The sequence below is a fragment of the Pectinophora gossypiella genome, chromosome 11, assembly GCF_024362695.1.
Source record: "Pectinophora gossypiella chromosome 11, ilPecGoss1.1, whole genome shotgun sequence".
Classification (NCBI taxonomy): domain Eukaryota; kingdom Metazoa; phylum Arthropoda; class Insecta; order Lepidoptera; family Gelechiidae; genus Pectinophora; species Pectinophora gossypiella.
The window spans coordinates 4,973,172-4,991,525 of record NC_065414.1 but is presented as its reverse complement, the minus strand read 5'-3'; the positions used below and the strand labels follow the sequence as shown (position 1 = coordinate 4,991,525).

The 18,354-nt window shown below is 38.0% G+C and overlaps 3 protein-coding genes across 7 annotated transcripts in view; 2 read left to right on the top strand and 1 right to left on the bottom strand.

The window, feature by feature from the left end:
* Window positions 1–11,723, bottom strand: part of LOC126371034 (histone-lysine N-methyltransferase ash1) — a 46,613-nt gene extending 34,890 nt beyond the window's left edge. For 2 of the 5 annotated variants that reach the window (XM_050016231.1, XM_050016232.1), the window contains exons 1-4: window positions 11,616–11,723; window positions 11,154–11,238; window positions 10,719–10,786; window positions 9,924–10,466 (exon numbers count right to left, since the gene is read on the bottom strand). In XM_050016231.1, the coding sequence (XP_049872188.1) occupies window positions 9,924–10,466; window positions 10,719–10,784 (609 nt within the window). In that variant the 5' untranslated portion in view covers window positions 10,785–10,786; window positions 11,154–11,238; window positions 11,616–11,723. Of the gene's footprint in view, window positions 1–4,210; window positions 4,545–5,280; window positions 5,533–9,923; window positions 10,467–10,718; window positions 10,787–11,153; window positions 11,239–11,615 lie in introns of those variants that run through there. The other 3 variants (XM_050016233.1, XM_050016235.1, XM_050016234.1) reach the window with 3 other exon arrangements.
* A 1,352-nt stretch (window positions 11,724–13,075) lies between these two features.
* On the top strand, window positions 13,076–14,385 carry LOC126371036 (tRNA-uridine aminocarboxypropyltransferase 2). Its single transcript, XM_050016236.1, has 3 exons — window positions 13,076–13,245; window positions 13,344–13,514; window positions 13,670–14,385. Exons 2-3 carry the CDS (start codon window positions 13,432–13,434, stop codon window positions 14,340–14,342), a joined length of 756 nt encoding a protein of 251 aa, XP_049872193.1. The 5' UTR covers window positions 13,076–13,245; window positions 13,344–13,431; the 3' UTR covers window positions 14,343–14,385.
* A 909-nt stretch (window positions 14,386–15,294) lies between these two features.
* On the top strand, window positions 15,295–16,966 carry LOC126371045 (40S ribosomal protein S15). Its single transcript, XM_050016252.1, has 4 exons — window positions 15,295–15,402; window positions 15,556–15,641; window positions 15,885–16,107; window positions 16,774–16,966. Exons 1-4 carry the CDS (start codon window positions 15,394–15,396, stop codon window positions 16,897–16,899), a joined length of 444 nt encoding a protein of 147 aa, XP_049872209.1. The 5' UTR covers window positions 15,295–15,393; the 3' UTR covers window positions 16,900–16,966.
* Window positions 16,967–18,354: the final 1,388 nt, after the last annotated feature.

The following is an 18,354-nucleotide window of genomic DNA, read 5'->3' as shown; positions in this document are numbered from 1 at the left end:
GGGTAAAGCTTTTATGGGATAATTGGAGAGGCTGACGTGTAAATGTATGAGTGATTACGTCGCATCTCTGAATGCGAGTGCGCGAGTGATTATTCGTAGGTCCGCGCGGCAGGGCAGCACGGCGCGACGGGCAGCGAGACCAGTTTACGCCGACAACCATGTAAACGATTTATTCCCGAGTCTCGTTTTGCATTACCCGATCGGGAGCCAGGGCTGGATGGCGTCGCTATCACGTCACTGCCCTCAAGCGCCTCCGATCACCCGATAAAACTTTACAGCCTCTCACTCCTGCCCGCTGCAATTATGTAATTTTATTGCTATTAAAATGTATCGGTGTCAAAAATAAGGAAATACACCGTGAGAAATACTGTTATCTACCCTTCCAAGTTATGAATACCCAACGTTCATTCATGAATAGTGGGGTGATAACATGTGGCATACATTTGGATGTATTCATCGTGTGGAGTGTTATGATAGGCAGCCCTGTGAGTAGTTGACGCAGGGGCTTTATTAAACGACGCTAAACTAAGATGGCCGTTGGACCGGCTTATCCCGATTGCCGGTGCACCCTCTTGTTGCGTCAATACGCAACAATATTATACATATCTGGTTCTAGTTATTGTCGTTCTATACATTCGCGTAACATTATTACATAACTAAATTGAATATTATATAAAAACTTATTACTCGTAAACCACAATTAAATGATATTGAATAGGTATAGTTGAAAAAGACGTCGAAGTAACACTTGGTATATAATATATGTATACAAGTGACAATATATTTTATGAATTTCCAGTCTGTTTATTGCAAAATAATAATACCTAAAGAGGAGATGAATTTTGTAGGTAAAGACGACGATGACTCATTTTATAAAACAGGTACTTAAAAACAATATCTTCAAGTTGTCAGTTCTGAGACACAATATATTCTTGGAAGAAAAAACCCGGACCCCCATAAAAAGTTGTGACAAGAAATTGCCTTTGACGTTTTTGTCACAGCATTAGCCGTCTAAATTAAAGAAATAGAATAGCCTTTAGTTAATTGGCACAAGAGGACGAGCATGATTGAACGGCTTTATTATTAAAACGCCCGTATGAGGGTCGGCGAATTATTTATAAAGAGGTCGATTGAATATGAGGCGCGCCGCCAGTGCATAAAATCGATGAGACCAAGTCAAGAAGACAGACGTGTCGAATAAACTTTTCCATACAATCTCGTTGCATTCCCGACAACTTTTACTTCAAAGACACTACGCTAACATTATTTACAGCCGACATTCCGCCGCAATTCATTTACACATGCAGTAAACGGCGCGATACGCTCATCTAAACACTTGCGCTAGCTATACAAATTTTAATACACTTATTATCTGTTTGTATTATTGCAAGTGGAAACAGCGATCGGCTATTAGGCGTATTCATAGGACTAGGCAGAATGTAACCGGTTTAAATAGAGGCTCTGGAAGGCAATATCAATATGTAATGATGGACATTTTTAACAAGCGACGTTAGGCGTAGGCAGACGCGTTGCCTGCTCAGATCGGGGTGGTCCGAACGGCGACTTTTCTATTAATTTACTATGCATTAATCGATTGGGCGTTGCCAACATCAAAAAGCTATAACATTCTACATGTATAATAGTTCGTATGTACACGTACAACGATTAAGAATCCGCCGAGTCCCGCGCTTGGCATTGCGTGCTTTTTGCGGATGTCACCAAAAGGCGGCGGTGGCGAGCGACAAAGGTGTCCAACCGGTTTATGTTACCATCGCCTCGGCTTCATAAGCGCATGTGCAAATTCAACACTCGTCAAATACCACAAAATGCAATACAACCGCTATATCGTCGAGGCATTGCAGGCGCGCGCCTCACAACAAAATGTCGTGTATTACCTGTCGGCTCGCAGTATATTTATGGTTATAATATTACTGTAAAGTTACTTGATGGATCGTATCTCCCGGCTTATTCACTCGAAAGTCTTCTTAAGGAACACGCCTTATGTATTTTCAATTTTATTTAAACATCGAACGTACGCTGCGCTTAACTACGTTGTATTTAGAAATCGTCTATTGCGCACAGGTTATGTAACATGTGACATATTGGTACATGCTATGAAATTAGACGATTGTAAACAGTGTGCATATGAAGTAGCAATAATAATGTACTCGTTCGTAAACTGCTTTGAATCATCGCCAGCATTAGATGGGACTGAATGCGTTGCGTAATCGGTCATTAAAGTCGATCGCAACTGCGGGAGACCGCCGACGACATGCAATCAGACGTCGCTGCAAACAATGAATTATTGACGGAAAACATCACTTACGGATGTAATGCCACGACAATTATCTCGAATATTCGTATTTATGTAAACGATTTACCTATGACTGTTTACATTGTAACACTTTAACCCTTGTCTGACTAGTTCGATCTACAAACAACAAGTCTGTCACGTATAGCCCTAGAAAGCGCTTTATCGATCTTATAAAAGGTATTAAACTGCATTATAGTAAAGAGATTAAATATCGGTCGGAATGAGGAAAAGATGTAAATTCCTGGAGTGGTACCGTAATCTCGTTAATGCTATTAGATAGTTGAGATAGAATCTACGGGGCTAACGGCGAGGGGACATCAATCAGGATCCGCTCACTGTCACCTCGATCTCCTTCACTTCCCACTCTTACGAGTAATAAGTAGTAGCACGCAGCTATAATACAACATCATCTCCAAGGAAATATTCCTACAAACACACGCCCCTATAATATCACGTTTAAACTTATTGTAGCAAAAACTTAATTTACACCTTTAGTCACGCGTACACTATACCAGAATACAATATACTGGAAAACTACAAAAAAATACCGCGACGTATTAGTGCCAGAAACTGAATTGTAATATTAAAGAAGTTATTTCGACTGGTATTTGTATCGTTGGATTAATAATAGTTGTTTATTAACGTTACACTAAGCGCCTTATCCGCCCATATTGTAGAGTAAAATAAACAACATGGCACAAACAAAAACTTACACGCAATATTGCTCAGTAATGCGAAGTAATCATTCACTTACACCATGAAATCCACAAAAACCTCATCAAAGAATAGATCATTAGATATAATATACAAGAGACAAGTACTCGTAGGTACGTAAACATTTACAAATTAATTATTTTCGCAATGGAGATAATTGACAATCAAAACATGAACAACATTGTTCTATTGACGTGTGGCTGGAAAAAATAGCGCAAGAAATGTCAGACCTACATTTTTCTGGATTACGTCCAAACTACCGGAAAGATAGCATCCATCCATGTATGCGAGTGCATACCATGCCTAAGCACGCGAATCGGTCACGCTCGCTCGGTCACAATTTCACGGTCAAATAAACTAAGTTTGATTTGTCTATTACGTGGCACTTCATTTTGGCCAAATGAGTTCAACGAACAGACGCCAGCCACTGTTTGCACTTTGGTACAGGTGGCTTCTAGATCGGAAGGTTAAGATTTTAACAAACAAAAAAACAACATTACCGATTACTAAGTCGACAACCGTACACAAAAAACACTAGAGCAGTCTCTATGGTGCTATTACCAAGAAAATTGGGAGGCTAATAACTGCTTTAAATAAACCCTATAGTGTAAAAAGCCAATACCGTATCAATATATGACACAAACATTATGTTATTCAGTGCCTACTTGTTCTCCTTTCTAGAATTAATACCATATTCGTAAGCATGTAGCGCAAATTATCTATGATCTGTAGACGTTAACTAGGTCTGGCTCATGTATATGCTAACATGTGAATTACAAGAGGCGTTAATAGGCGACGGTGAGTCACACGTGCCTCGCTGATGCGCTTGAGCGCTCTTGTGTATTTACTATATCACTACCAGCACCTAATCTCATCATACTCGCACTTAAGCGGTTTACATAAGGATTTGGGCATGCTCGAACGAAGTCAAACAAATTACGCGTCGTAAATTGTTAGCACGTCTGTCTTTAACATCTTTCGAATTTAATTTCGGCAATTCCTTTTTTAGCGATAAGTGGGTGCAGAAAATTATGAAGGTGCAAGACAATAAATGGAACGTCTGTGCGATTCGTAATAAAGGGGTGTCGTGAACAGAGGCGAACTCAAGGGGCGCATTCACGGTTGAGTTCGGACCCTATTATACCTGGTGGTGTCTAGTGTATATAGGGTATTATGTCGCACCTGGCAGTCGTGCTGGTCGTGGTAGGAGCTGACGAGCTGGCTGACGTACTCCCACACCTCGCCGGGGGCCGTCCAAGCTGCCGTGTTCGCCGCGTGCCGCATCATGCCAACATCACACGCACCACTATCCACAACTTCACACAAATCCACGTTAACCCCACGATCACTAATCTCCAAGTCTCCACTACAAGTTTCCTGCGATAAGTACAAGCGTCTAACGCTATCCGCGTCCACCGTTGACGAGCTATTTATATTGTTTTATCCTCAATCACGCGCAACTAGGTCGCGATCCACATCACCCCACTAAAACCGAGGTAAAACACCTTTGTAGAAGCTATAAAACAATTTTATTTTAATGTTTACCTGGAATTAAAATTCTAGTCTACATTAAGAATGGACAGAAACATGCATAATTATTAAGTAAACCGTTTAGTTGATTACAAATGTTAAATAGCACTTCATAAACTTTGTTGTGCATTGCTCAAGTAGAAACCCTATAAATTTTGCAATATAACTGTTTGATTTCCAATAATGTAAATTGCATCGCATTCAAAGATTTATGTGATAAATAACGTGATTATACCGACTTAGAGACGCATCAACGAGTCGGCCTTTATTTTTCACACAGTTCCTATTATGGCATGTGAAAATGAACGGCAAAAACCATGAATGCATACCGCAGTTCTATTATTATTATGAACGGGAGCGATTAATAATAAAAGTGCACGGTCCAAAGCTCGCAGGAGTGCAGCGAGGTGTCTAATTTGCAGCGATGCGCGCAATCTCGGAACGAATCCATCGGCGACGCGCGAGCCGACTGATAACGCGCGACCTTGAGCCGCGCTAAACGAGTGATAAGGGAAATTCGGCAGCCGCGGCCCCCGCGCCCCGCCCTGCCCCGCGCTCTCACTACGCCACTTATCGCTAACACTGTTTGTTTTGCACAAAATTAGTGTCGCGGCCCATATTGTAATGCGGTGACATGATCGAGAATTAATGAACCCCTCGTCGATAACATGTCTAGATTATGGCGGCAAAATGACATGTTTACTTCATCCATTGTTATATACTTATTTATCGAAGTTTCAAAGTATTTAAATCCAGGTAAACACAGTAACGCACGGATAGAAAACTGGGTGAAAATCACTGATAGTCACGAATGTTCAACACAATATAGCCACATGTATTAATCACAATAGTTTGAGGCGACAACACTGGATGAGAGGTGTATTGGCGCGGCATGCGGCATCGTGCAGACAGAGCGCGGTATGTGCACCGCGTACGCAAGGCCGGGACGCGCGCGCGCCTCACCGCGAGCCAGCTAATGACCGGCTCGGCGCGTATTCGCGACCCCCACTCCGCCACTGTACGCGCTATCAAACCAGTTTACGTGAAAAATTTTAATTCCTCGGCGCGGGTGACGACCGGTCGCGCTTTCCTCGCGCGGCGCGCCTCCCCCGGCCGCGAGGAAAAAGCGCAGCGCCCCCGGGGCGGCCGGAAGTGCAGGCCGGCACGCGAGCCAAGCGCACCCACCGCCTTAATTAAATGCTGCACGCTGCACCTACCTAGCTACCCCTCGCTACCACCGACTACCGCTCGCGCTCGCGCCTTCCACACACCTCCAATTTACACTGTCACAACAAACATTCATTACCGCGTTCAACACCGCGCATTTCACCTACAAATGAGATGTAATTTCCTTACTGTGGAAACGATTCAGATACAGCGTCGTATGTTAAATATTTCGTAACCGACAGACAATGACATCATGATCATATATCCTACAACAGTTCGATGGATGATATATCGCAGTACATTGTGCACTATAAAGCAACGAATTAAGACGAATACCAATGGTACAGTTACATCAATGCATATTGTTTGGTCTGATTTGTATAACAAACAAGACAGTGCCAGTGCAATATGGACCACTTTGATGTTGATCTTCTTATCGGCCTCGATATCAATACCAGTACTAGAATATGAGAATATGAATAGAGACGACGGCGCAATGATACTTATGGAGTATTTAAATATGATCTAACATCACAGATCGACCACACAAGTCTATGTCTATAAAACATAAAGTTCGGTGTATTTTTATGTTTATGTATCTAAGCTATTTATGGATTCAATAGTTTGTAGATATAGATGTACTTTATTAACTACCAGTTACTTTTATTATATAATATGGAATGGAATGAAAATATTTAATATAGTTATAATAATATAACTAAACTAAACTAAACTTTGAAAACCTTATTTAAATATGGACACGCTAATACACTTCTACAATAACAAATTCAAACACTATTACTTAGGATAATATAAAATATGGACCGTTTCAAACAAAAGAAATTCGATACGTGTTAAAATGATCTCATTCTCGTAGATGAATGTAGGCATGAAACAAAAATAGCGATCTGGGCCGCGTACAAGCGTAGGTACACACAAACAATATACAGATACATGTAACTACTCTATTGCTACCAAATGATATACCTACAATTAGACAAAATAAATAAAACAGTAAACTGTAACTAAGATGAGCCTGCACAGCACGATTCAAAACTTTATGCGTTTAGCTTACCTACTGAAATGGCATTTTAACGACTGTAGAAAACTACAATTTGCAAACAGAAAACGCTTTTAAACAAAGCGCTAACTAGGTCAGAGCTTAGACAAAAACTAAGCATTATTAGAAAATAACACACTGCATTCACACACGCTAAATATAAGCAAACAATGCAGTGTAATTGGGTTGCAAATACGAACACTGGTTCGGCTTTCTCCGCATCACATAAATAATAAACATTCGATTGAGTACGCGGCAGACGCTGGCAAGAGACAATCAATCATTCTAAATACCGAATAACAGTTCTCTTTAAACGCCCACTGCGCCAACAACTACTTTCGTGAGCGATCTCTCCGTATGTAAACAATCGTGACGCTCATTTCTATTGAACGAACACAACGCCGCTCCTTGTCGCCCACCGCCTCCGGGCCGATCGACACACGTACCGATAATTGGACAAAACTACGACAAGAATAAGCGACCAATGATCCCATAAAAACATCTAAGTAACGAAAAAAATCCACGCACACAAAGCGTCTTTTGTCCGCCTCAAGGATTAAGCTATGAACACCAAAACGAGTTAATAGACTCTTATAAATAATTCAACATGACCATTAAACATACAAAACCCATAACTTCACATGATACATCTGCGTCTGCTTTGATACAATTAATAAATTATGGGGAATTATTGCTCAACAGAATGGAACCAACTCCACGTAAAGGGTGTGTGGTAAACACAAATAATAAGTAAGGGAGCGTGAAAGAAACTGGATTAGATCGACGCGGTAAAAGTTGGGGTACCTTTAAATGTAACTCATTTTATCCATGTAAGTTTCCCAACCAAAACCTGCCCGACTCGGTGATAAGGGTCACCACCGGGGACAAGTTAAATAGTGACACTTTAAGTGTTTGCGCAGTAAACTACATGCCGAAAAAGGCTTGTAATCATTTACCGCAATTTGTGATCGTTATCAATTAAGTAAAGAGCCTCGAGAGAAATTCAAGTACATAACTTTAATTCTTTTTTAGCTTACAAATTGTCCAAACAATTAACAATTTAGTTACTCACATGACGCAGCAGAAATTAATAACCTGTTGTTAATAATAATGCTTGTGCCTCCGCTGCTGGACTAGGATTAAAACACAATTCAATTTCTTTCCAGGATCGTGAAAAAGGAGGGGATGATATATTTTCCAAAACGATGGACTGTTTCTACTTTTTTCTGTATGATGGACTGGGGCTACGAAATAATAAGTTGACATCATATAGCTTGTTGTATACGTCTTAGGACTTTAATACCTTGCGGCTGCAAATGTCCTATTCAAAATGATGAATCTATAGCCTCCTGCAGCCCAGATTTCCAGACACAATAGTTAAACAATGGGGTTTGAATTTTAAAAGGTCTTTCGGCCTTAAGACCATATGGGCGATGAGCTTATAATCTGTCTTGTGTGGGGTGATATCATATCCTTAACACGAATATCAAAAATAGCTTTAGGCTGTTATTAACTTCTGGCTCTGTCCATCCCATTAGAAATTACGAGCGTGACTGTGATTCTAAGGACCTTAGAACATACATACATAACGGTCAAACACATAACCCTCCTTTTTGCTTCGCCGCAGTTGGGTAGAAACATTGTAAAACTCCTTATCCCTCTAACCTTTCTCTATCTTAAAGCGTCTATAGAACTATGTAGATCGAACAATCTACGCTCTTAGGTAGGTACTATATTATCGGAAAGTTACTAAAGTTCCCTTTCGAATCCAGTAATGGCAATATCTAAACAACATCGTGAGTACACTACTAACGCCATCTATCGCAGTAATTACGAATAAGAGAACCAAATGAAAGCAATACCTAGGAGTGAATGCCACACATGCACACATGTGTCACATGTATAGGTATTGGCTTGTTTTTTATTATGAGTGCAACCACGCGACAATCATGAATACAAGCTGCCGCATGAAAACTTTGTTTTTAAACGCGCGACAAATGGCCATTATAAATTGGTTTCGTTAGATAAGGTGGAACTAAACAAATTACCTGTATTTTTAGTGCCTCCAACAAAACACGAAATAATATTGCAAATTCGTAAAGAACAATTATTATAGATTTCATATTTCTTCTGCAGGTATAAATTCAATCATGTACTTGCGTACCTATAGTACATACCTACCTATCGTGATAATGGCCCCGATTCCTGCAGACACCGCCTAATTTTATTTTAAGTTATATCCGTCATTTTCATATCCGTCGAAAAGGAAAGGGACGGATGATTCACAGCTCTTAATTTTAGGAAGAATGAGTAAATTAATGTGTCGGGTTATTGACTGACGTAAAATTTTTAGACGGTTGGTTTAGATTTGTGCTTAAAATTGACGTGTGTTCCATAAATTTTATGCTTGTCGATTACCCGTCCCTTTCCTTTTCGGCGGATAAGAAAATGACAGATATAACTTAAAATAAAATTAGATGGTATTTACAGGAATTAGCACCAATGAAATAATAGGTAGGTATTCTAAGAACTGAAGTCTTTCTGGATACTGAAGTTTCTTCATAATTAATTTAAGTTTTCCAAGAAACATTAGTAATGTTTCGCTTGGACACAATTAGAAAAATAAGAAGTGAAAACAAATAAGTTTCCAGACGTCGAGAAACCATACCAACTCGAGCCGTCTAACAAACAACTTTTAATTAACTGAAACATGTTGAAAAATCCCTATTCATGCTTTCCTTTAAAGCAAAATTGGTATAAATTTTTTGGTTAAGAGGCCAGTAAATTAGTCTCTTACATGAAAATTATACCTATAAGTTCAGCAGGTTGTTGTCAAACTGTGGAGTATATATCGAGTTTGATCAATACATATATGTATAAATTTTTTTGTCAAAGTCACTTACACGTGAGAAGAAAGATTTTTCGCTCTCAAGGTGTGATTTCTCTTGGCAACGGAGAAGTCAATTGCTGGTTGGCAGAGCCACCATCAAATAAGGCTTTTAGTTTATACTATCTGGTTGACCAATCCCTTGTCTAAGGGATAGGTACACGAAGGCACCTATGAGGCTGGCATGATCACACAGGGTGTTCAAAGCCTCATTAAAAATAAGAATAAAAAAATTAAAAGAAGTCACTTACCTTTGTCCGCGGTCTTCCCCGTTGCCTCTTCACAGCAGCCTCGTTACCCTCATCACTCTTGGTCTTTTGCACAACTTTAACCTTTGCACTTTGCTTGTCCTTCGCCTTTGAGGCATTGTCCTTCATGCCATCACATCTATCCTCCTCACTTTCACTCTTTGTGTTTCTAGAGCTTTTAGCCTTCTGTGGTGAGCATTTTGGTGTGAGTGCTTTTGAAACCACCTTTAAGGGAATGTCATCATCACTGGAGGAGTCAGACGAACATTTGCTGCAAGACTCCGAGCTAGAGCTGCTCTCCGAGAGACGAGACTTCTTCTTAGGCCCAGCTCTTTCAGTTTTGGTTTTCGATGTGGATTCCTCAACTTTTTTCTTGACTGTTGGCTTTGCATTCTTCTTGGCAGTGACTTTCCTGGGTATGGCAGCTATTTTGAGCTTTAATCCAGTGTCACAAGAAGTGACTGAAAAGTGTGGTTTCCGAGCCGAGATCTGCTTGGCACTAGAGCACTCCCAGTCACTGCCAGTACATTCACTTGATGTGCTATTCTGTAATAAAAAAATAAACATTTAGTTTACTTTCTGCATTAAATTATACAAATCCCAAATAGTTAACAAAATTACAGTAATTACATTTGTTGAAACTACCTATCAAATAGCAAAGCAACCACTCTGCAGCCCCTTTATATCAAAGAAATTATACTGTTTTTAGGTATTCAAATAACAGCAATATTTACTTTGGAAATAGTAATAAAAAGGAATCAAAATACCAAGGAACAAATATATTATAAAAATGCTGACCTCGGAATCACTATTTGAATCAGACTCGCCACTTGAATCCTGAGATTTCGGCAACTCTGTGCTCATTTCTGAAACAAAACAAGGAAATTATGTAAGACAGCAAAAGCAACACCAAACAACAAAATAAAAACTACCAAATCTGTGTACAGAATTGTAAACAAGACATTGAAGTTAACAAGGCATGTGCATCATTGAACTTGAACTGAGCTAGTGTCCAAACAGAAACAATATGCAGATAACTGGCGGTTGTTGGCTAATGATGGTTATCTGCTCCTTGATCACACAATAATAAATCCATCTCTTGGGCTGACATAACCTTATATGCACAAAACCCGCGATATGTTTAGATACCACTTCATCAATAACTAAATCATGCCGAATTTGATCTAATAACTTCTAAAGAGATTCTAATAAATGCATCGAGTAGGTACTCACTTCAAGGTTGGTCAAGATGTTTCCAAATACAAAAGTGTAAATTCCTTCATTTCAATCACGGAGTCGGCACAAACATGGTTCCAATCTGTAAAATGCGTTAGCAGATGTTATGATGACCACTTTGTAATGTATTTAACTGTGTTATTTTGAGGAAATCTTCTATTTTTAATGAACAGTGGTTTGTTGGAATGACAGCTATGACGACACCAGTAGGACCAGTTTTGGTTCACCGCGTAGCTCTCATGGTACCGAGAAGTCGGTCTACATATATTTTACAAGTATGCGATATTATAGGAACAATAAAATTAGACAATTACATGCACAACAAAAGAATTAACGAGCTTTTTTAACGGTCTTTGAGGACATTGGCGCCAAATTGTATACGTTTACAGGAATAACAACGTTTAATTCGAGTTAGGTTATCGTATTCTATACATTCCAGGTTCACAAAATCTAAAATACCTTACAAAACGCCTTGAAAATCCTTGAAATATTATATAAATTGAGACGAAATTACTTCACAATCAGCATAACACTTGGCCTCCATGTTTACAAATCATTCGAATAAAAATTTATGGTAAAGAAGAGAAAGCGCGTGAATTTTCTTGCTTTTTCGTTTTCTCATACGGAAGATTACATATGAAAGAATGAGATGTCTAACTATTATAACATCTTCTTTATTTGATTTGCGGCGCAAAATGGCGTCACACACATGAATCTAATTATACATTATTTTTATAGATTTGCTTAATATTTCGATGTTAAAATACGTTATTTGATAGTCATTTATTTAATCATTAGTAACAGGCATATGCATACTCAAAAAAATACATTAAATGACAAAAAAGGATTCAAACTACGTCTAAACATTGATGACTGGTAGCGCCATCTTTGTTCATTTCAGAATAACTTTTGTAGCCGAATTAGGTACAGTTATACTGTGTTGACTGTGTAGGTAGTGTGAGATGGCAGTAAAGTTGAAAAGTTATTTTTTTGCAGTTATAATAAGAATGAATCCTATAGTTTTATGAACGCACCTTACCCTCATTTCTGAATTTATTTTTTACTTGGTCCTTGATTTTTTGTGTAACTTTTGGTTTAACTTAATTAACTAGTTTCATACGGGAGTTCTTTTTATTTGGATTACATATACATTCGTAAAGATCTTTGATACCAAGCCAAAAAAGCCTATCACTTTTTTGCTTTTTTGACATGAGTTGCATTGCTTCTGCAGGGTTGCCAATCGTACGAAGTTTCTCGTATAAGTCGCTGTTTGGTCGCTATAAAGCAAAGACCAAGTCCTTGCTGTAAAGAGAATAATAATAATTACTACGTTAAATCTATACTAGGTACAAAGTCCCTCATGATCATATTTCTGTAATATGATTTTGTATTGCAGGTAACATTTTATAGTACAAATGGGATTTCATGACGGCTGTAAACTCTTGGCGAGACATCCAGAGATGTCATACGTACAGCGTGTTAGTGACTTCGTAACGAAAACTTTGAGGGATGATTCAAACCATGATTCTGAGTTGATATCAAGTGGAATTTTCCGTCGAAAAAGTCTGAAAATAATAAAAAAAACTAAAAAAACATTATTTTGTGACGGTACATTCCACTTGATATTAACACAGAATTATGGTCTGAATCATCCCCCTCAGTATTCGTTACGATATGGTTACGATGTCACTAACACCCTATATATACATAGCGGTAAACACAAAACCCTCCTTCTTGCGTCGCTGCAGTCGGGTAATAAATATAAAATAATGATAATAAAAAAAGAAAACTAGGAACAAAAACAACGATACAGGACACAACATAAGAAAGAAAGTACGAGATTTTCAGCTGCCTACGGTACCTACCTCCGAGGTAAAAAGTTCTAACGGTTGGCAACCCTGGTTTTCAGAAGTCTTCTCATCTTGTCATCCCACTTCTCGTTACTTTTTTCACAGAATTCACTGCCAGCCAAGATCATGATAAAATTAAGATTTTTAAGTTAACAGTTTATAAAACATAACTTTATTATGCAAGTTTAACGGAATTAAGAATATGTAATGTTTTAACGTTAACTATATTTACAATTATTGTAAGTACTTACAAAATGGTATATAGATACATTAAAAAAATGTTTTCACTTTATGTATTTTTGCATTATTTATTTTCTTTTGCTATTGTTACTTACAGGTGCAGTAAGAAAAACGAGTTATTTAGAAGATATAGGACAGGGAGCAGTGTAAATAAAGTTGGAAATTAACATTACTTATTGAATACCATGAGTGAATTGGAGGCTTGGGAAGATTTGTCTAACATACCAGCAGATCCTCCAGTCATGCGCGATCTTTGTGCAGCATGCGAGTATGTACATCCTTAAAAAGTAGTATTATTAATTTCACTACTTTTGAATACATTTTGCATAACCTGTTCACTATTTTAGTGTCATATATTATTGCAGTGTCGGTATATATGTCCATGTACTTATGAGAATAATACGTTCTTTAATTATTTTACAGGAGACCATCAGTAGTGTGTTGGTGTTCAGCCCTGCCCGCAGAGAGGTTGACCCCCCAAAGCAATGTCATCCTCCTGCAACATCCAGCTGAAGAGAAAAGATGTCTACGCACTGCTCCTATGTTACAACTAGGACTAGCTGAAAACAAGTGCCTTATTTTTAAAGGAAAGAAATTCCCACTGCCTAAACATGAAAACTTAGAAAATATTTTACTGCAGCCCAATACAGTACTACTTTATCCTAGCAAAACTGCTGTAGACATTAGAGATTTAGAAAATAAGGACGAATCTTATAATCTTGTACTAATTGATGGTACATGGCCTCAAGCTAAAGCAATATATGCATCTAGCCCTATATTACATAAGATAAAACAAGTGAAACTGTTAACAAGTACAAGTAGCAGTTATATCATAAGGACGCAACCCACAGAAGGCTGTTTAAGTACACTAGAAACTGCTGCAGAAGCCCTTTCACAACTGGAAAATAATCCCCTATACAAGGAACAATTAGTTCAACCCTTGCACATGTTGTGCAAATATCAGTTAGAGAATGGTGCAGTAACACACCAATCAAAAGAATTCCTTATAAAAACAAAAACTTACCCTAAATTAATTGGTAAAAGATTATCAAAGCTGTTAAAGTCTACAAACGAATGTGTTCTGAATCAAAGTTAAATATTGCAATATTATAATTATTATAATAAATATTTACACGTTATACTTTTGTATCACTGCAACTTTCCTCTTTCGAAAAAAGTATATCCATACTATCTGGTAATTTTGGTTTCTATAGCGAAATTTAATTATCCCTTCGTGCTTCGGAAGGCACGTAAATTTGGTGTTGACGATATTGTCACATGTTAATGACCATATCCACATGACAACACTCTATAGTAAGGCTGCGTTTCCATTGACGCGGAGATGTGCAGGAATCGACCAATCACCGTGAGGGAGAGTGACAGAGCGCCTTCGTTTTTCGCTCTCTCGAACGCTGTGATTGGTCAAATCCGCACTTCTCCGTCCATCTCCGCGTTAGTGGAAATCCGGCCTAAAGTAGGTATGGTCCATTACTCTTTTCTATGTTTATGGGTCCATTCCATTCCCCTTCATTTGACTGAAGAAAGATCTGTCGAAAGTATACGGGCTGTTTATTTTATAATAAATTATGTTACCGCATAGTTATTAGTTCATTTAAATTCCATTCATTTTGAAAGAAAGTTCAGTAGGTGATAGATCTTCGCCACCATCGTTTAGATTATTATCTAAACAAGTAAATACCGATCATTGAAACCAAGTTACAAATTAAAAAGCAAAAAGAAATACCAAAGAGAAATACGCATTATATAGATTATAAAATATATTTCTAGGGAAGTTGACGTAGTGAAAACAATAAATACCACAACAACGCCATCTGTATTGCATTTGAGTAAGTATCAGAACATTCTAGACTAGAACAAGTTAAGTCTAGTTTTTTGCTTTAAAAAGGACTTAACGCACTGTTCTGTTCTTTTAAAATTATATGTCAAGATTGTTATTTCAGTTACAATTTAAATAAACAAATTTGTTTATAAAAGTGTTAATAAATTAGAAACCAAGTAGCAACTGCTACCAAGATAAAAAAATAGATGGCGCTGAGTTGCTTTTGTCGCTGGTATTATCGTCTGTCCTGTTCCATTCTGACAGTTCTTTTTTCTTTTCTGTTGGATCTGTCATTGAAATCGGAAACATGGCTGAGGTTCGTGAATATTTTTCACAAATAATCTGAATTTACGGTGTTAATCGTGCATATAATTGCATTTTGTGATACTGTGGTTTATTGGTGTGATGTAGTTAAAACTCGTCGTAAGTGTATTTCAGTGAAGTGACCAACTATGTTTACGTTTTGCAGGTCGACGAAACTCTCAAGAAAAAGCGTACCTTCAGGAAGTTTACCTTCCGAGGTGTCGATCTGGACCAGCTTCTGGATATGTCCAAGTGAGTAATAGTTTTCAACAACTTTATCATGCAAAGACTTAGGATATAAGCGGCAAAGTTGTCATTGTAGTTCCTGTCAAAGTTATCACTTTACCTCGTTGCATTTAAGTTTTCAGGATGTTTCACATAGTTTCTCACCATTCACCAACAGGCAAAATACTAGACTATGGTCGGAAAGTTATTTAGGATTCGTGAGCATTGTTGAAAACAGTAACCTAACCTCAAAATGTTTGTAACTTTCAGTGAGCAACTCATGGAGTTGATGCACGCCCGTGCTCGCAGGCGATTCGTCCGCGGGCTGAAGCGTAAGCCTATCGCGCTGGTGAAGAAGCTGCGCCGCGCGAAGAAGGAAGCTCCCCCCAATGAGAAGCCCGAGATCGTGAAGACCCACCTGCGTAACATGATCATCGTTCCCGAGATGGTTGGCTCCATCGTCGGCATCTACAATGGCAAGACCTTCAACCAGGTTTGTCAACTTTACCAAAATTTAGTCTTTGCAATTTCACTACAATCATTACCAGTGTTCTGTGGTAAATTTAAATATTATATGACCCTTAGTGTTTGATTCAAAAAGACTACATGCATTTCATAACTGAGTCTTGGAATTATCAACCTTCTTCAATGACTTTAATTTTATAATATTGTCTAGTACTTTTACTAAGCTTTGAAGCTTGGAATTTTCAAGCAGTCTTTTTGGCTGTTAGTAAACAGGTTGATGCATTTTGATAAAATATCAAAAAAATGTATTGTACAAATGTATCTTGTATTTAAAAAAGTATTTCTTTTAACTGAAAATATGATAAAAGCATTACTCTTTACTTGAATAAAGATTTAGGTATTAATGGAATTTAAATAACATCCATGAAAAAGTTTGTTAAATTAAGGTTTATTGCTAATGCATGCTCAAAACTTGCGGGGCAGGTATAGTCAGGACCTTACATAAAATATGTAAAGTAACCCATCAAAATTTACTAAGACTATGTTAAAGAAATATCCATTATTTCCGCCCCACCATTAAGTGTGTCAAAGCTTGGTGACCATATTTATTTTATTATACCTATTTCAGTTTATACATAAGTTAACATATTGGTAGTTTGTAATATCTGAATGTGAAAAATGTTATTGGTTGCAGGTTGAAATCAAGCCCGAGATGATTGGTCACTACTTGGGAGAGTTCTCTGTCACATACAAGCCTGTCAAGCACGGTAGGCCCGGTATTGGTGCCACCCACAGTTCCAGGTTCATCCCACTCAAGTAGAGTGGACCTTAGGCTAAGAATAATGGAAAAATTAGCACAAATGCAATAAACTTGTTTTGTGCTACCATTTGATGTTTCATTTACTCAATATTCCTAAATCTCTATACTTACACATGTATATGTATAGAAGTCAATTCCGTTAAAATCTTAGGGTTTGTCAGAGCCTTTAGTTGTGCAACTGTTCTTGCAACACTTCATTATATAATATGGCACACAGGAGAAAATCAATGTACACAAAAAGAAAGTAGTAAGCCCTTTCAGGCGCCCTGAGTATTGTAACTGCATCAAGCCAATGTGCTTTTTCTTCTACTCTTAATATACACCTCAAATTAGGTATATTATTTGAAAAAAAAAACTGGTAAGAATCATTACAAATATCCAAGTAGGTACTATCGTATTGATTACGTGAACGTGGTTACTTGTAGCTAAATTCCAACCTAATTTACCTATATCAACAGAATCGAAAATATTCTATTTTAGGGTTCTGAACCGCAAAAGAAAAAACGGAACTCTTATATCACTCGGTTGTCCATCTGGATGTCTGTCAAGACCTTTTTCTCGGAGGTATCAAGTTGAAATTAACATCCAATACTTATAGAAATATCCGAAAATCGTAAATTTGTTGATCCATTGCAAAAAAATGTTTTTGCGATTACAAACGTTTGTAATCTAATCGCGACTTATTTCGATGTAAGGAACCCTCGCGAATCGGACTCGCACTCGACCAGCTTTTTTATATCAAACGATATGGTATAAGTTAGTCCAATTTTGGACATATTTGTTAATCTGTCCAAAATTGCACTAAGTTTATAATATCTCGAAATACTCCCCGAGAGTCATATGATACCTAATACGATCTTAAATAAGTAGGTACTGATTTCTACTCTATTACAACGATAAAATGTTTAAATACGACGTAATGAATTATAATTAGCGTAAAATTCGTTAGATGCTACCAAAAGGAGTCTGCTATCAACGCTTTTCGCAAACATTAATTAAATGTCAATTAACGAGAGTGCCACCAATGAGTCTGAGACGGTATAGTATGACGGTGGGGTCAATAGAAGTGCATTACCATCAGCCCCGCACGTCATATCTGGGTGACCAGACGATACCAGTTAGCGCCGGGTTGAACCGCTGGAGGCCAACCAACACCGAACTCGCGCCCGTCAATACTTCGCTGAAAATGTTAGCTCAGCGCTACACAATCGACCCTTTTACGTCTTGACACCGCCTTACATGGAATCACAAATTATTTAACGTTTGAACACCATTCCGGTCATGGGCGTCATTTCAACTCAAATTAGCGATGACTTAAAGTAGCGTTTAGTTGGAATTTTGAGGTCGATTGGTCAGTGGGAACTCATTTAAAACTTTGTAAACATCTGATGTACTTACATTTCATTTCAAACAATATGGCGACAGGTTACCAGGGGCCTGTTTAATAAGCATTAC